The 18,613-nt window shown below is 43.5% G+C and overlaps 1 protein-coding gene across 2 annotated transcripts in view; it reads right to left on the reverse strand.

The window, feature by feature from the left end:
- The window catches only part of LOC116943056 (uncharacterized), a 50,397-nt gene that overhangs the window by 1,169 nt on the left and 30,615 nt on the right, over positions 1 to 18,613 (reverse strand). For both annotated transcript variants that reach the window (XM_032955692.2, XM_076067371.1), the window contains exons 13-21: positions 13,416 to 17,942; positions 12,900 to 12,947; positions 12,127 to 12,258; positions 11,637 to 11,990; positions 10,622 to 10,754; positions 10,248 to 10,381; positions 3,562 to 3,666; positions 2,390 to 2,602; positions 470 to 595 (exon numbers count right to left, since the gene is read on the reverse strand). In XM_032955692.2, the coding sequence (XP_032811583.1) occupies positions 470 to 595; positions 2,390 to 2,602; positions 3,562 to 3,666; positions 10,248 to 10,381; positions 10,622 to 10,754; positions 11,637 to 11,990; positions 12,127 to 12,258; positions 12,900 to 12,947; positions 13,416 to 17,942 (5,772 nt within the window). The remainder of the gene's footprint in view (positions 1 to 469; positions 596 to 2,389; positions 2,603 to 3,561; positions 3,667 to 10,247; positions 10,382 to 10,621; positions 10,755 to 11,636; positions 11,991 to 12,126; positions 12,259 to 12,899; positions 12,948 to 13,415; positions 17,943 to 18,613) is intronic.

The following is an 18,613-nucleotide window of genomic DNA, read 5'->3' on the forward strand; positions in this document are numbered from 1 at the left end:
AGCCTGGTGGAAGTGACGCTCAGTCAAAGCGATTAAGTTACGATCTGCTGGCTGTGGATTTCTGTTTTCCACTGATATTTATGTTCCATTAGATACAATGGCAGCAGGATGTGCAGTGGGAACACGTGTGCTTCACAGAAAAAAGGACATCGGTCCAATTCCTGAGTATCTATGTTCTCCCCCTGTTCTGCATGGTTGTCACCCAGCTTCTACGGTTTCCTCCCATATTAAAAATAAACATTGAACATAACTGGTGTTGGCCAAACAACCCAATGCTAAGAATATCCTGCAAATTACTTCATTAAGACTACAGATAGCAACATTGACCTTTTCTGTGAACACTTGGCAGGACATTTGTGAGAAAGAGCTTCATAGGTCATCGGATTGCTCTAGTATAAATATTCTGATTCTGGGTTAATAAGTAGTCGGCACCATGAAAATGTGGAGCGAGGGGTGGGGGATGAGGTACCTCGATATTTGTAAAGTCTGACTCCTCTGGGATGATGTTTTCAAATGACTCAAAGTCTCCACTGCCTTGGTTTTCTGCTTCTGAGCAATAAGGTTTGGATATACTTGCCCCTTGAAATCGTTTGTTCTGTACAAATAAACATTCAACACAAAGCAAATGAGTAGTGAAGCACGGAATTATTTTTTTATGGTCAAAATGCGAATGTTTGCTTACAAACTACATGTAGATATAGTCTCATGTTTACTCGGTGCAGTCTACTTTTAAATTTTGCTGCTCAAGGAAAGAAAACTTTTGTGATTTTACTGAACAGTTGATTGGATTGATCTTTTAGACTGAACTTGTGGACATTCATCTTACTCAATGCATCCTTATTTGTTCAACTCTTGGGTCCATTCCAATGATGTGTCTGATACATTTTGATGTGGTTGGTTCACATACCACACCTTCAATTAGCATGGTTGGCTGCGAACGGTGCGAAAGAAGTTCAACATACATACACTTGTCCTTGATTCTTTGCAATGACAATAAAATATCTGTTTAAGTTGCCTCTATGGTAGTAGTTACATTGGAGAAACCAAACGCCATGTCTCGGACCGCATTCGTGAACACAAAGCAGACCTTAAACACGGTAGGACCAACACCTCGGCCGTGGCAGATCATTGTTATAATTCAGTAGGCTCACATGACATTGACTTTTCCAAGACAGAGGTTCTTTGTAAGCCATCTGGCTACCATGAGAGATTCGTTCATGAGGCTATCCACATATACAAGCACAGAGACAATTTCAACCGAGAAGATGGATTCTGGCTTAGCAATCATTGGAAAGATTTGATAAACCATTTCAGGTCTTAATTGATTATTCACGCTTACAGTGGCTTTCAGACAGCATACATTAAAAAAAAAAATTCGTCGCCCCCCTCCTCTTTTCAGAACATAGATGGACTAGTCCTTCTAAATAAACTGCCAAATCGCTGCGCATGGCGCTAACGTTTTTTAAATAAATAAATAAACACACCGTTTACAAATTAATAAATTTATGCAAACCGACACACCTGAAGACGACCGTTTGTGTTATGGTCGAAACGTCGTTAGAATTTTTATTGTTTTACATATATTTTATTATTTTATTGTTTCCCTTCAACGTGACTTTACCGAAAGAACTAAGAATATGAATATAAATAAAATATCTGGTCAGATATAATAGACACAGATTCTAAGATCAGTTTCTCCAGTCTATTATTTATTTATTACACACGTTTACCTAAGAAAGCGTTTACCTTCATAACTTTTTAAGGAGGTCCCTGAAGTTTATGCAGTCCGGGCATATTCAAACTGATTAATTTGCATGTAATTTTTCATATTTGGACCAGGACACCATAAAAAATGCCCTACTCTTATGAATTACATCACGAGATCATTAATTTTGATTTAAAGCTTTCGTGACTGCAGGAATTCATATTCTTGGTTCTTTCGGTAAAGTCATGTAGAAGGGAAACAATAAAATAATAAAAATATAAAACAATAAAATTCTCACGATGTTTCGACTGCAACCCAAGCAATCATCATCAGGTGTGAAAACCACAGCAAGAAAATTTGAAAAAAGTGGCGTTTTTTTAACGTTAGCACCACGGAGAGCGATATGGCAGTTATTCAGATGGACGAGTCCATCTATGTTTGGAAAAGAGGAGGGGGGAGACGAAAATAATGATCATTAATGTAAACTGTGAAATGGAGGGCGCATATTGTTTTATGGTTAATACACCAGCAGTGACAACCAGTGAACCTATGCAACAAGTGGTGAACGCGATACCGGTGGTCCATGTCACTGCACAAGCTTTGTGAATGTCGCAACACGATTTAACACCTGCGTGGATGAACGGGCATTGCTGTTTTATAGAATATATCGTGGTTATCACCGACCTGCAGTGAGAACTGCCCTGAAGATGCAGGGCGTTTCCTGGAGAAGGTAGCGGCCTGTGAAGGAGGCCCTTTCTTCTCCCTGGCCACCGTGTCCGAGAGCAAAGTGGCCATGTTGGTGGCCGGCCTTCTGTCCACCGTGGACTTGAGCGACCACAAGCCGGAGGGACTCACGTGACCCCTGGGCACTAAGGTGAACCGTCGTGGAGCCAAGCTCTGCCGTCACAAAGCATGCACACATGTTCCGTGGGATCACCCAACAATATGCAGCAGTCAAGGTTCTCACTGTGCAAGTAGTTTTTATTTTTCATTGTCCGTTTTTAATTCTTACTGTTCCCTCATATTGAATCACACATGCACAGCCTTAACCAGTGCCACTGTGGCTAGAGCATTTAACTCAACGTTGAAGGTTTAAATCCTGGTCAAGGGTCAACTCAGCAAATCATCGCCTTGGGATCAATAAAATAAGTGCCACTTTTTGTGGTCAGTCAACAATGGTCATTTGCCTCTGTGGCCCAAACAGAATTCAGTGAAACCTCTCCAAGCCAGAGTAATTGGGGGCAGAGCAATTCTGGTTATGGGGGATGTCTGTCAGACTGTGAATAATTAAATAAGGACACCATTACTACGCTTTGATTAACTTTGCATAAATGAACACTCACCACATTCCATTTCCACTAATTAACGCCATAAGAATAACATCCATATTTGACATTAACAATTGAAAAATACTTAAAATATATCATCCAATTCATAGTTTCTTTTTGGTTAGCCTGTATCTATAATGTAAATTTTGAACGGAACTCTTGATTGCAGAGTCAATCATATCAAGCTGCCATGTGGGGAAATATGCTAATTGATTTAGTTATTCAGCAAAATCGGCTTGTTGATTAGCCAAATGGGTGAAGGGTTATGTTAAAATATTGGTATAAACCCCTACAAGGATCTAACCCAAAATAAATTACTGTCATGCGGTAGCACAGCGATTATTCCTGCTCACAGCCAACATCAGTGACAAATATATGAACCGGTCTTGGGCCTCTCCTAGGCAAATTCAGCAATAAATGAGTACCTGATGCTGCATTTAAACATCAGTACTGGGGAGACAAAAGCGTCCGGGCATTGTTGTTTGCCACATCACCCCCTCCGGCGCAGTGTCGGAGCAAAGTGTGGACCTGTGAATGTCTTTCTTGCCCAGTGCAGCTCAACATGGAAGCTCTGCGCAGCGTCTCCACGGGGTCGCCCTGTTTCATTTGCTCATCTGTCGTCTGTACACATGTCTACAAACACACAAACACGCAGCCTCAGCACCACAACAGCCCCTACCTACCCACATGGTGAAGGACAGATACAAACAAACGCCAACATGGTGTCAGTTTCTTGCATGAACAAAAGCATAGTTATAACGATGTTAACTGCAGTCATGCTGGCTTCCTACAAGAAATCAAACTTATTTGTTGTGTATGTGAAGTTTAAGCCCATAATGTTAAACATCCCAATATACGTGTCTAATTTATTATGCATATGTAATGACAATAGGGCCTGCATGTAGTGTGAGGGGACTAGTGGCCACAGGAGTCAGCCTGCAGTGCGAATGGACTGGTGGCTACAGGAATGTTCGAGAAGGGAGTGTGGTCAGGTGACGGAAAAGAACGGCCAAGTCTGCATGTAGAGGGAGCGTCCAGAGTCAGCGAGAATGATTGAGTAGGACGGCGTGGCCTCGTCTTGATATATAATAGAGATGCGCGGGAGACTCGGGGCTTTTGCAGTGGGATCTCCGCCTGATGTCAAGTGAACGCGTGTTCAATAAAGTGCCATCTCAAGAGAAGTGTGTCAAGTCCTCATTACACATATATTGCACTTGCCTCGAGCACATTAAAACCATCTTTTTGGTTTAGATATGTGGATGACACTTTTGTTGTCTGGCCACATGGTAAAGATACACTTAATGATTTTCTAAATCATCTCAATGCACAAAACCCGGCCATCCAGTTCACCATGGAAATGGAGGTGAATAACACACTCCCGTTCCTAGATATTTTGCTTGGACATGGCCTAAACAGTAAAATAACACACAGCGTTTACAGAAAGCAAACGCATACTGATGCCTATCTGAATGCAGATTCGCATCATCATCCAGCTCAGAAATCCTCTCTTATCAAGACGCTCATACATCAGGCTAAAACAGTGTCAGATGGTGAAAGTCTAGTGAGAGAGATCAAACACGTTAAAGAAGCACTACGACAGAATGGCTACAATAATGCTCAAATTAAGAGAGCACTGAATGCCAAATCACGATCGCAAAGCAATACTGCTGAAAGCGATCAGATTGTTAAAACAATAAAAATTCTATATATCTCAGGAGTAACTGACAAATTAACCCGTGTTTTGCAAAAGCAAAACATTACAGTAAGATTTGGTACAGTACACAAAATTCAAAAACTAGTATCTTGCACTAAAGACGCATTACCTAAATTATCAACAGAAGGTGTATATCGGATTAATTGTTTATGTGGCAGATGCTATATTGGACAGATGGGACGTAACATCAGCATAAGACTAAAAGAACATCAAAGAAATATTAAATTATCTCAAACACAACTGTCGGCAGTGGCAGAACATGCTTGCCAACAAGGAAACTCAATTGATTTTAACGTTGAAGTGTTGTGTAAAACTAATTATTACTGGCAAAGACTAATTAGAAAATCCATTGAAATTGAGAGGAATAAAAATAACTTTAATCGCTCTGATGGCTACAGGCTTAGTGCGGCTTGGAAGCGTATTATTAAATAATACATATTACAATTCCTTATAGGGGAAACACATACTAATTAACGGATTACTAACATAGCATATAATCACAATAACACACATTACAATTAATTACTAATCTACAACTCATTACTAATCATAACCATTGACTGATTACCAATCAATTACATAATTACAATCCCCCCCCCCCAAATCACTGCACCTGAAATGAGTTAAATGACGTCACCCTGCTGCTCTATTTAAGACCGGGAGCAAGCGAGGGCTTTACCATTCTGGCGAATTGCCCGATGATGCTGGATGTAATTACCAGCGAAACGTCGTACTCAAACTGTAAATGTTGTGGATTCACTCTTCAACACACCGGTGGGCTAAAGTAGTGAATTATTTGTCTTTTGTCAACATGACACTTTTTTGCTGATTGGCCGTGTCGGGTGGTGGAGGGTTACGACACATTTATAAATAACGCGATCTAACCCAAAAACCTTTATTATGAATAATATTGGTCGCGAAAGCCTACGTGTTAAACTAAAGAGTATCTACATTGGCTAATGTTTTTGACAATATTCATTATTCAAAGCTAAATTGTGCTTTTTAAAAGCTCAAGGCCAAATGTCTGAAATGCTAGTCTACTAACTATATAATAAGCAGCTGATCATATATTTGTATGCAAGTCTGGCGCAATCCTAGACTAATGTTCTGTGTTCTTTGGTTCTTTCGGTAAAGTCACGTAGAATGAGAATAAAATAATAAATTGATAAAATAAAATAACACAATAATATTCTCACGACGTTTCGGCCACAACACAAGCGGCCTTCATCAGGTGAAGGGAGCGAGACTGTCTGGTAGGACAGCGCTGGAGTGAGAGAGCCACGTTCAGATCACGGCTTTTAAGCTGTGTGAGAGGAACAAAGAGCCTTGACGAAGGAATTAGCATAAAATTTAGCATTGAAAAGGCTGAATGATTAGCTTGTGACTGGTCACAGAAATAGCTATGTTAAAAGTTGAAGCATACACCTCCGCAGAGGCACCCATTGTTAAAAGGAATTAGCATAGAATTTAGCATTGAAATAGCTAAATTAAGGCATTCGCTTGTAGCTGCTACAGAAATAGTTACGTTGAAGTCAGAGCATACACATTCACCGAGGCACTTAGTACAAATCAAAACAGGAGAATTTAGCATTGAAATAACTAGGCGAATTTAGCATTGAGCTATTCACAGTACTATATAGTGAACCAATAAAAACTAAAATATAAATTACCTTCATGTTATCAATAAACTCTATATTCTCCAATCAGCTAAGCTACCAACCATAAGTCGTTATATATCACAATGCTATATGGCGAAAAAATGGGTGGATTCTTACCCTCAAATTTCCGTACCACGGATAGCTACGGGCCCCGTTCAGACGGACGAGTTCGTCCATGGTCGGAACAGAGGAGGGGGAGAGAGACAGCTGCGAAGCCCTAGTATACTCCATGTTGTAAACCATACCATTAACCGTGGTGTGAGAGGTATTAAGAGGCAATGCTGGCGAAAGAGCTGCGGTCTGAAGGTCATCGTAAAATTACAATTAATTAAGAACAGAAATGATTTAACACATCTTTCCAGTGGTTACTAAGCCTGAATCCATCTTCTCGGTTGAAATTGTCTCTGTGCTTGTATATGTGAATGGCCTCATGAACGAATCTCTCATGGTAGCCAGTTGGTTTGCAAAGAACCTCCGTCTTGGAGAAGTCAATGTCATGTGAGCCCACTGAATTGTAACAGTGATCTGCCACGGCAGAGGAGTTCGTCTTACCGTGTTTCAAGTCTGCTTTATGTTCGCGGATGCGATCCGAGATATGTCTTTTGGTTTCTCCAATGTAGCTACTACCACAGAGGCACTTTAGTTTGTAAACGCCCGGGTACTGTATGTCTGGAAGAGCATCTTTTACAGATGGAACTAAATCACGGATTTTGTGTACTGTGTTGAATCGGACCTGGATCTTGTGTTTATTCAGGATTTTGGAGATCTTTTTAGTGACCCCTGCAATGTAGGGTAAGGTGATGGTTTTGAGTGGCTCCACAAGAGGATCCTTCTTCATGACTGGAGTGATGGCTTTGCGGATTGTGCAGTCGGAGTTGCCATTAGCCCTGAGAGCCTGGTGTACGTGTTTGAGTTCACTGGTAATGTGTTCCTGGTCGGAAATGCATTGGGCTCTATGGTATAGAGTCTTGATGAGGCAGTTCTTCTGGGATGGATGGTGGTGGGAATCCGGTTTCAAGTAAGCATCTGTATGGGTAGCTTTCCTGTAGACAGAGTGGCTCATTGAACCATCATGTCTCCTTTTAATTAAGACATCCAGAAAGGGTAGTTTGCCATCTTTTTCGACCTCCATGGTAAATCTGATGGCTGGGTGTATGGAATTGATGTGGTCGCGGAATTGGTCTAGAGCAGGCTGGCCATGTGGTATCGACAATCAAAGACATTTCCCTGTCCCCAAACGACCTGCTTGTCAGTTTTGATGTGGTGTCCTTGTTCACCAAAGTCCCGGTACCTGACACCATCGCTATCATTGAAGACCTGGTTCATCAAGGACTGCATACTGATGTACCCCCCCTGGTGAGACATTGCTTAACCAACACAGACTTCACCTGGAATGGAACTTTCTACAAACAAACTGAGGGCACCCCAATGGGCTCCCCCCTATCTCCGGTTGTAGCCAACGTATTCATGGAAAAATTTGAAACTGACGCCATCCAGACTGCCACTCTACGCCCGACCTTATGGAAGAGGTACGTTGATGACACCTTTGTCATCTGGCCACATGGCCAGCCTGCTCTAGACCAATTCCGCGACCACATCAATTCCATACACCCAGCCATCAGATTTACCATGGAGGTCGAAAAAGATGGCAAACTACCCTTTCTGGATGTCTTAATTATAAGGAGACATGATGGTTCAATGAGCCACTCTGTCTACAGGAAAGCTACCCATACAGATGCTTACTTGAAACCGGATTCCCACCACCATCCATCCCAGAAGAACTGCCTCATCAAGACTCTATACCATAGAGCCCAATGCATTTCCGACCAGGAACACATTACCAGTGAACTCAAGCACGTACACCAGGCTCTCAGGGCTAATGGCTACTCCGACTACACAATCCACAAAGCCATCACTCCAGTCATGAAGAAGGATCCTCTTGTGGAGCCACTCAAAACCATCACCTTACCCTACATTGCAGGGGTCACTAAAAAGATCTCCAAAATCCTGAATAAACACAAGATCCAGGTCCGATTCAACACAGTACACAAAATCCGTGATTTAGTTCCATCTGTAAAAGATGCTCTTCCAGACATACAGTACCCGGGCGTTTACAAACTAAGGTGCCTCTGTGGTAGTAGCTACATTGGAGAAACCAAAAGACATATCTCGGACCGCATCCGCGAACATAAAGCAGACTTGAAACACGGTAAGACGAACTCCTCTGCCGTGGCAGATCACTGTTACAATTCAGTGGGCTCACATGACATTGACTTCTCCAAGACGGAGGTTCTTTGCAAACCAACTGGCTACCATGAGAGATTCGTTCATGAGGCCATTCACATATACAAGCACAGAGACAATTTCAACCGAGAAGATGGATTCAGGCTTAGTAACCACTGGAAAGATGTGTTAAATCATTTCTGTTCTTAATTAATTGTAATTTTACGATGACCTTCAGACCGCAGCTCTTTCGCCAGCATTGCCTCTTAATACCTCTCACACCACGGTTAATGGTATGGTTTACAACATGGAGTATACTAGGGCTTCGCAGCTGTCTCTCTCCCCCTCCTCTGTTCCGACCATGGACGAACTCGTCCGTCTGAACGGGGCCCGTAGCTATCTGTGGTACGGAAATTTGAGGGTAAGAATCCACCCATTTTTTCGCCATATAGCATTGTGATATATAACGACTTATGGTTGGTAGCTTAGCTGATTGGAGAATATAGAGTTTATTGATAACATGAAGGTAATTTATATTTTAGTTTTTATTGGTTCACTATATAGTACTGTGAATAGCTCAATGCTAAATTCGCCTAGTTATTTCAATGCTAAATTCTCCTGTTTTGATTTGTACTAAGTGCCTCGGTGAATGTGTATGCTCTGACTTCAACGTAACTATTTCTGTAGCAGCTACAAGCGAATGCCTTAATTTAGCTATTTCAATGCTAAATTCTATGCTAATTCCTTTTAACAATGGGTACCTCTGCGGAGGTGTATGCTTCAACTTTTAACATAGCTATTTCTGTGACCAGTCACAAGCTAATCATTCAGCCTTTTCAATGCTAAATTTGATGCTAATTCCTTCAAGGCTCTTTGTTCCTCTCACACAGCTTAAAAGCCGTGATCTGAACGTGGCTCTCTCACTCCAGCGCTGTCCTACCAGACAATCTCGCTCCCTTCACCTGATGAAGGCCGCTTGTGTTGTGGCCGAAACGTCGTGAGAATATTATTGTGTTATTTTATTTTATCAATTTATTATTTTATTCTCATTCTACGTGACTTTACCGAAAGAACCAAAGAAGATGAATCATTGCAGTCACGAAAGCTTTAAATCGAAATTTAATGTTCTGTGCCCGATACGGTTTTACCCAAGTCCACAGCCCATTAAGAACGTATAGAAAGTTCTGTAGTGTATATTGTGAATGCTACCCTGCCAAACTTTACTTTTACGTAAGGGCAAATATTAAGGGGAAAATAAGACATTATATTGATTTATTAATACATTTTAAAAATAATATACAACTTTGTATCAATCCACTGCTGGATGATCTCTCCATAATTCACCACGCTGGTCATTGTGGGTTGTAGAAAGGGATATCCTTGAAATAAGCATAATTCTTCTTGGTTCTTTCTTTTAAAGTCATACAGAATGAGAAACGTCGTGAGAATTTTATTGTCTTATTTTGTTTTATTGTTTTATTCTCATTCTACGTGACTTTACCGAAAGAACCAAAAAGATTAATCCTTGCAGTCACGAAAGCTTTAAATCGAAATATAAGCATAATTGTTTCTTATCAGTCACAGTTGCTTGAGTGCAGAGTGTACGGTCCCCCACTCACCTGCGTCTCCACTGGGTAGGAAGACTTCATGTGCGGGGCACAGCGCATGTTCCTCGACTGCAGCTCCGCGATGCGTTCACTTATATCATCCTCCTCATCCGCAATGGAGCCCAGCTCAAACGACGTGTCCTCTCCTGCCACGCACATGCTGAGTATTAGTTTTATTACTTTCGGTCTTGGTTCTCCCAGTTCAGGGAAGTGACACAGCCCAGCGGTAAGATGATCGCCGCTTGTTATGGAGGTTTGCAGTTTGAACTGGATCATCACCTTAATCAATACTGCAGTATTTATAAAATGTGAATGGGATAATGGTGAATAAATGACTAAGTGCGAGCAGAATAAATCCAGCCACGGTGAATGAATGCAAGCCAAACCAGCACTACTCTTGTGCCCCTGCACCCCGCTGGGCACTGTACACGCCGTTCGCTCTGCCAGCAGAGAATCACGTGTAGACCCGGCACCCCAGACCTGGGTAGTGTCGCACTCCTGAGGGTCTCTGCTCAATTCCTAAAACAGAATTCCAGTTACACACACACATACTGACATTGCTTCCCACAGCCACAACCACTGCAATTCGCCACTGAGTGGCAGTTATGTCACGAGGAAGCTTATGCCAGGATAGGTGCACTTTGAGGTCATGCGAAGTGTCAAAGGCTCACTGACAGATGACAGCACAGACCCAGTTGGTATGGGTTGACTGCTGAGATGACTGACAGACGCTCCACCTGTGATCCCTACTGTGCCAACTTGCTGCGTTTTAGCCATATGCCTCTTGTTTTATTGGAGGGCGACTGCCTCCAACTGCCCTCTAGCATTCTTCATGAGCCTTTTCTACAGAGGCTGACCACGCTGGTAACAATCATTGGCTAATTCCACTACGTGTTAAAAATTCCACTCAGCACCGCATTATTCTATACCACAATCCCATCTCTTATCACGCCCGTGCTGCTTGGGCATGTGGTGGCTGGGCATGCCGCTACATGAGCCAGCCAACGCAGCTTTGCCTACCTGCCGGAGGAGCTCAATGATGGGACTGTGTCCAGAACTTTCAAGGATCTGTGAGCTTGTCACGCAATCCAGCCTGATTAATCCCAGGGTGGGTTGTAGGGAGACCAGGCTGAATGTTTAAAACCAGTGCAGAAGCTCCTATAAAGGGGTCAACGTTTAACAAGCAAAGAGAAGGGAGGGCATAACTGTGTCCTGCCCAAGAAAACTTAATTTTTTTGACAGTCAATAGAAAAACAATTCTAAAATCTGAGACAAAAAAAATCTGAGAAATTAAAATTTAACTCTTGACGAAAAGCACACAGATCTATTGCAAAAGGACAAACCTATTTGAAGGACACTGAACGAAAGAATTACTGAAAGCAGCCTCATCATTGTGCACACCTTGATGTGGATGATCTGTTTGGAGCAGTGGTGCTCCACCGTGCCCGACTCATCTAGGGAGTCTGTACTCAGCTCATCGCTCTCCTTCCGCCGGGCGGCAGTGCTCCCATTGCGCTTGCTAGTGCGGCAGCCTCTCGCAGACACTTGGACATTCTCCAATTCAGCCTGCCCCTTACCACCCGCTACTGAAGTGAAAGTCGCACCACCACCCCCACCGCTGGCCTTAACCGACGTGAGGCGGTCACGGCTTGCCCTGCACACAACTTTATCAGTGCCGTGGGAGACAGCGGACACCCTGCAATCCATATCCGTGGACGGGAGACGCAACTTCTTGCCGACTCGAGCAGACACCATCTGCCAAAAATACAATGATAATTAAAAGCCGAGGCTTCAAGATTGGACAGCATTCAGGAATGACTTGAACAGCACCGATCGACCTAAGCAGATTGGAATGTGCTTAACTGAATAGAATGTTATAGGACCTGCTCACCTGTGATTTTAGGTTCTGGATAAGCACATCCTTGTTGGCCGAATCCCTCTGGCTCTCAGCCAGTTCGCACTGCAAACTCCGACACAGCTTCTGGCTTTGCTCCAGGCTAACTGACCATCTCTGCTCTTTGACCTAAAATCACACACGCTACAGAGATTAGGTCCAAAACACATTGCAAGAACACATGCACGGCATATTCAATGGTTCTTTCGGTAAAGTCACGTAGATAGAAAAAATAAAAATAAAGTGAATAAAAATATCACGACGTTTCGATCGCAACAAAAGCGGTCGTCATCAGGAAAACGGGGTTAGCCTCTAAAGGCAAACTGTTTATAAAGTGTCTCAGCAGCATTAGCAGCATGGGCGGGGCAGCAATGCCAATGCAGCAACAATGCTAATGCAGCAATGGCAAGCAGCCGAGGGCCGCCAGGAAATCATTACATCCCGCTCCACACACCACACTGCTGACGGTGAAGGTTGATTGACAAGAAAACACAAATCAAGTCATGACCCAAAGAGGTTGATGACATTTTTTCAAGGATTGCTGAGTCTATGTGTGCCGTTAATCTTTTTTAAATCGCACATGATTTTAAAAGTAGAAAGGTTGTTTTCTATTTTAAATGCATTTTCAAAATACGTTAAACGGATTGACATCTTAAGTGAGATAACCGCAAGATGCTGTATAAGACCAACACTTGTTATTCCTGAAACTGGATGACATCAATGCACATCTGTACACGTTTTATTAATGACATTGCACTGAGAATACGCACCTTGTGATTGCCTTCACATTCTTTTAGTTTTTGCTTTAAATCATCAGCCTACAAACACAAGAAACATTGTGAACAGTCCAAAATACTTATAAATCAATAAAATATAATTGACATCACCGAGCGGTAGTTGCAGATATTCGGTTAAAATTTGGAAGACCGCCCTAGTTTTAATACTGCGGTGTGTATTCACCATGAAAAAATATGCACCGTTTGCTTCAAAGTCAATGTTAAAGATGCCATGATATATTTGGAAGCGAGTAGTCCATTGTGTGCCGGCATCACAGTCCAAATTTGCCAACACTTTCAAATGTACCGACAATACCCAATTGGGGAAGACCTAGCAATCATTGCCCCTTACTGAAAAATCGTCATGAGACTCACTAAAGCTTTGCTGGTTCAACAAGCCAAATAATGTCTGTGAAACATAGTGCCTTTCTTCATAGTAACCTTGCTATTAAAAATGACACAGATAACCAAATGTACTAAATTCTAATGCAAGAGATAAACAAAAGCTACCTCTTGTTGAAGCTTCCTCTTATCGCCCTGCGCCACATCTCCATCCTCAAGCATCTTCTGCCGTGTTGCCTCATATTTCAGGCTCATGTTCTCCAGTTGTTCCTTAACCCTGTCAGCTTCCTCAAGATGAACCTGCAGTCGTTGCTCAGCTGCGCATTTCTGGCGTTTGAAGAGCGCTGACGTTACTTCCAACTCGTTGAACTGTGAGTCCAATGCCTTCTTGATGTTGTCAGCTGCTACCTTTTCTCTGGCAGCTGCAGCAGAAATAATCTTTTGGAACATTTCTTTGTCTTGTTCCTTCTGTAATGCGAGAAAAGCGTGCTGTTCTTTCAGTTCAAATATGCTGTTTTTTAGTTTGTGAACTTTATTCTGCAAATAACGCTCCTGCGCGAGTTGAATCTCGTACTTGTCAGCAATCTTTTGATTATCACCTAGCAGGGAACTACATCGACTTTGCAAATCCATAATCGTGCCATTAAGGTCCGTAATTGTGTCTTCGAATGACGAGAATTGAACATGCATGTCTTGAATGCGTGCGTTCAAGTTATTCTCCAGCGCTTCTTTTTCTTCAAGTTGTTTTCGTGTCTTTTCAAGCTCTTCTTGCCTTTGTGACACGGCCGAGATTAAAAACTGACCTTCATTCTCCTTCTCCTCTTCAAGGCCAGCCACCCTCATTACAAGATGCCCCTTCTCCTCCTCAAGACCAGTCACAGTCATTACAAGATGTCCTTTCTCCTCATCCAAACCAGCCACCCTCGCTATAAGACCTTCCTTCTCCTCTTCAAGGCCAGCCACCCTCATTACAAGATGTCCTTTCTCCTCATCCAGACCAGCCACCCTCACTACAAGACCTCCCTTGTCCCGTTCAAGACTTGCCTTTTCCTCTTCAAGGGCAGCTACCCTCATTACAAGACCTTGCTTGTCCTGTTCAAGACCAGCCACCCTCAATAGAAGACCTTCCTTCTCCTCTTCAAGGCCAGCCACCCTCATTACAAGATGTCCCTTCTCCTCCTCAAGACCAGTCACAGTCATTACAAGATGCCCTTTCTCCTCATCCAGACCAGCCACCCTCGCTATAATACCTTCCTTCTCTTCTTCAAGTCTTGCCACCCTCACTACAAGACCTTCCTTCTCATTCTCAAGACCAGCCACCCTCACTACAAGACCTTCCTTCTCATTTTCAAGACCAGCCACCCTCACTACAAGACCTTCCTTCTCTTCTTCAAGTCTTGCCACCCTCACTACAAGACCTTCCTTCTCATTCTCAAGACCAGCTACCCTCACTACAATACCTTCCTTCTCCTCTTCAAAGTCAGCCACCCTCATTAGAAGACCTTCCTTGTCCTGTTCAAGACCTAGCTTGTCCTGTTCAAGGTCAGCGACCCTCATTACGAGATGTCTCTTCTCCTGCTCAAGGCCAGCCACCCTCATTAACAGACCTTCTTTCTCCTTTTCAAGACCAGTCACAGTCATTACAAGATGTCCTTTATCCTCATGCAGACCAGCCAACCTCACTACCAGACCTTCCTTCTCGTTTTCAAGGCCAGTCACCCTCACTACAAGACCTTCTTTCTCCTCCTCAAGGTGAGCCACCCTCACTACAAGACCTTCCTTCTCGTTCTCAAGACCAGCCATCCTCACGACAAGACCATCCTTCACCTCTTCAAGGTCAGTCACCCTCATTACAAGATGTCCCTTCTCTTCCTCAAGACCAGTCAACCTCACTACAAGACCTTTCTTCTCCTCCTCAAGGCCAGCCACCCTCATTACAAGATCTTCCTTCTCCTCTCCAAGGTCAGCCACCCTAATGACGAGATGTCCGTTCTCCTGCTCAAGGCCAGCCATCCTCATTAACAGACGTTCCTTCTCCTTTTCAAGACCAGTCAGAGTCATTACAAGATGTCCTTTCTCCTCATCCAAACCAGTCACCCTCACTACAAGACCTTCCATCTCCTCTTCAAGGCCAGCCACCCTCATTACAAGACCTTCCTTGTCCCGTTCAAGACTTGCCTTTTCCTCTTCAAGGGCAGCTACCCTCATTACAAGAGCTTCCTTCTCTTGCTCAAGGCCAGACACCCTCATTACAAGACCTTGCTTGTCGTGTTCAAGATCAGCCACCCTCATTACAAGACCTTCCTTGTCCCGTTCAAGACTTGCCTTTTCCTCTTCAAGGGCAGCTACCCTCATTACAAGAGCTTCCTTCTCTTGCTCAAGGCCAGACACCCTCATTACAAGACCTTGCTTGTCGTGTTCAAGATCAGCCACCCTCATTACAAGACCTTCCTTGTCCCGTTCAAGACTTGCCTTTTCCTCTTCAAGGGCAGCTACCCTCATTACAAGAGCTTCCTTCTCTTGCTCAAGGCCAGACACCCTCATTACAAGACCTTGCTTGTCGTGTTCAAGATCAGCCACCCTCATTACAAGACCTTCCTTGTCCCGTTCAAGACTTGCCTTTTCCTCTTCAAGGGCAGCTACCCTCATTACAAGAGCTTCCTTCTCTTGCTCAAGGCCAGACACCCTCATTACAAGACCTTGCTTGTCGTGTTCAAGATCAGCCACCCTCATTACAAGACCTTCCTTGTCCCGTTCAAGACTTGCCTTTTCCTCTTCAAGGGCAGCTACCCTCATTACAAGAGCTTCCTTCTCTTGCTCAAGGCCAGACACCCTCATTACAAGACCTTGCTTGTCGTGTTCAAGATCAGCCAACCTCACTAGAAGACCTTCCTTCTCCTCTTCAAGGTCAGCCACCCTCATTACAAGATGTCCCTTCTCCTCCTCAAGACCAGTCACAGTCATTACAAGATGCCCTTTCTCCTCATCCAAACCAGCCACCCTCGCTATAAGACCTTCCTTCTCTTCTTCAAGTCTTGCCACCCTCACTACCAGACCTTCCTTCTCGTTCTCAAGGCCAGTCACCCGCACTACAAGACCTTCTTTCTCCTCCTCAAGGTGAGCCACCCTCACGACAAGACCTTCCTTCTCTTCTTCAAGATCAGACACTCTCATTACAAGATGTCCCTTCTCCTCCTCAAGGCCAGACACCCGCATTACAATACCTTCTTTCTCCTCTTCAAGGTCTGCCATCCTCACTAAAAAACATTCCTTCTCGTTCTCAATACAAGTCACCCTCACTACAAGACCTTCCTTCTCCTCCTCAAGGTGAGCCACCCTCACTACAAGACCTTCCTTCTCCACCTCAAGGTGAGCCACCCTCACTACAAGACCTTCCTTCTCATTCTCAAGACCAGCCATCCTCACAACAAAACCATCCTTCAATTCTTCAAGGTCAGTCACCCTCATTACAAGATGTCCCTTCTCCTCCTCAAGACCAGTCACCCTCACTACGAGACCTTTCTTCTCCTCCTCAAGGCCAGCCACCCTCAATACAAGACCTTCCTTTTCCTCTTCAAGGCCCGCCACCCTCATTACAAGACCTTCCTTCTCCTCTCCAAGGTCAGCCACCCTAATGACGAGATGTCCGTTCTCCTGCTCAAGGCCAGCCATCCTCATTAATAGACCGTCCTTCTCCTTTTCAAGACCAGTCACAGTCATTACAAGATGTCCTTTATCCTCATCCAGACCATTCACCCTCACTACAAGACCTTCTTTCTCCTCCTCAAGACCTCCCACCCTCACTACCAGCCCTATCTTCTCGTTCTCAAGGCCAGTCACCCTCACTACAAGACCTTCCTTCTCTTCTTCAAGGTCAGACACTCTCACTAGAAGATGTCCCTTCTCCTCCTCAAGACCAGTCACCCTCACTACGAAACCTTCCTTCTCCTCCTCAAGGCCAGCCACCCTCATTACAAGACCTTCCTTGTCCTGTTCAAGACCAGCCATCCTCACTACAAGACCTTCCTTCTCCTGCTCGAGGCCAACCACTTTCCTTCCTAGACAGTCACTCTCCTCAAGCAGGAGTGACAGTTTTCCTATGAGCCTGTTTCTCTCTTGTGCTAAGTCAGACACTGCATTCAGAAGTGTCTGTTTTTCATTCTCAGTATCAGATATTTTCACTCTCAGCATATCCCTCTCCTCCTTAAGAATGGATTCATTCGCCAAGAAACAACGGAGTTCTTCCTGCATGTGTTTCATCTGCTCAGACAGCTCTAACTTTTCAGTTTCAATGTTTAGAATTTTCTGCTCAATCTTTGAAATACTTGACACATATCTACATCTCTCTTGTTCGTTAACCTTCTCAAAACAAATTACATCTTCTTCCTTCTGTTCCAACTTTCTCTGAAGCTTTTCTACACTAATTTTGTTCTCTTCCACTTCAGCTAACAATTCATTTTCTCTCTGATCTGCTTTCCTTTCAAGATCCTTTATTTTTTTTTTCATTAAGTCCAACTCCCTTTGGAATTCCATCACCGTGTTCTGATGTTGGAATAGCTGCAGCTCCAGCTGCCTATCATTTTCATCTATAATTGACTGCAGAGTATGTTTATCAGACTGCAGTTGTTGAACTAAACTATTATGATGGTTCTGAGTGTTCACCAAAGTCGCTATTTCTTGCTTTAGTGAGTCCATCTACAGAGAAATATGGGAAATCATTACAGCCACCCAAAATAACACCAGTAAAATCATTGTTTACATCTTAACAGTGTCATTTGTCACTCTAAGCACCAGTAAATTAAATGAAGGTGGAACGCAAAAATCTATAATCTGTGTGGCACACAATAACCTGTGTTACAGGCTGATCAAATGAAAAAAAGGCTTTAAAACCAGTCAGGTGCTTTGCCAGTACGTGAGTCACATCACTGCATTCATGTTCTAGAAATACGTGGCAGTGGCATAAGTAATATCAATGGAGACCTTTAATAGAATGCCTCACTGTAACGTTTTTCTATCAATGTAGTTTTGGATTTAATAGTGTTTGTTTTCAACAACTGAGGTGGCTCATTGATAGAGAGAGTGGTTTGGGGGGTTGACTCAACCAATCACCCCTCACTTCGTGGTCATTAAAATTAGTACCACTTTGTGGGAAAGTCGATAGTGGTTGCCCTATACAGACAGCCCCCGGCCATAGGAATGGAGAACTTTCAGCCCTGGCTCTGGGCTGTAAGCAGGAGATAGGCAGTGCCTCAATGCTCATTCGAGCATTAACAATATTTTTGAACTTATATCAGGGGCACAGACAGCCCAGTCGTGGCAAAGGGGTATTGGTCTTTTGGATTGCTTCTTCCTGAAAAGACTCCTCC

Source organism: Petromyzon marinus, chromosome 16 (assembly GCF_048934315.1).
Source record: "Petromyzon marinus isolate PM22_M1 ecotype Great Lakes invasive population chromosome 16, UKy_Petmar_22M1.pri1.0, whole genome shotgun sequence".
Lineage (NCBI taxonomy): Eukaryota > Metazoa > Chordata > Hyperoartia > Petromyzontiformes > Petromyzontidae > Petromyzon > Petromyzon marinus.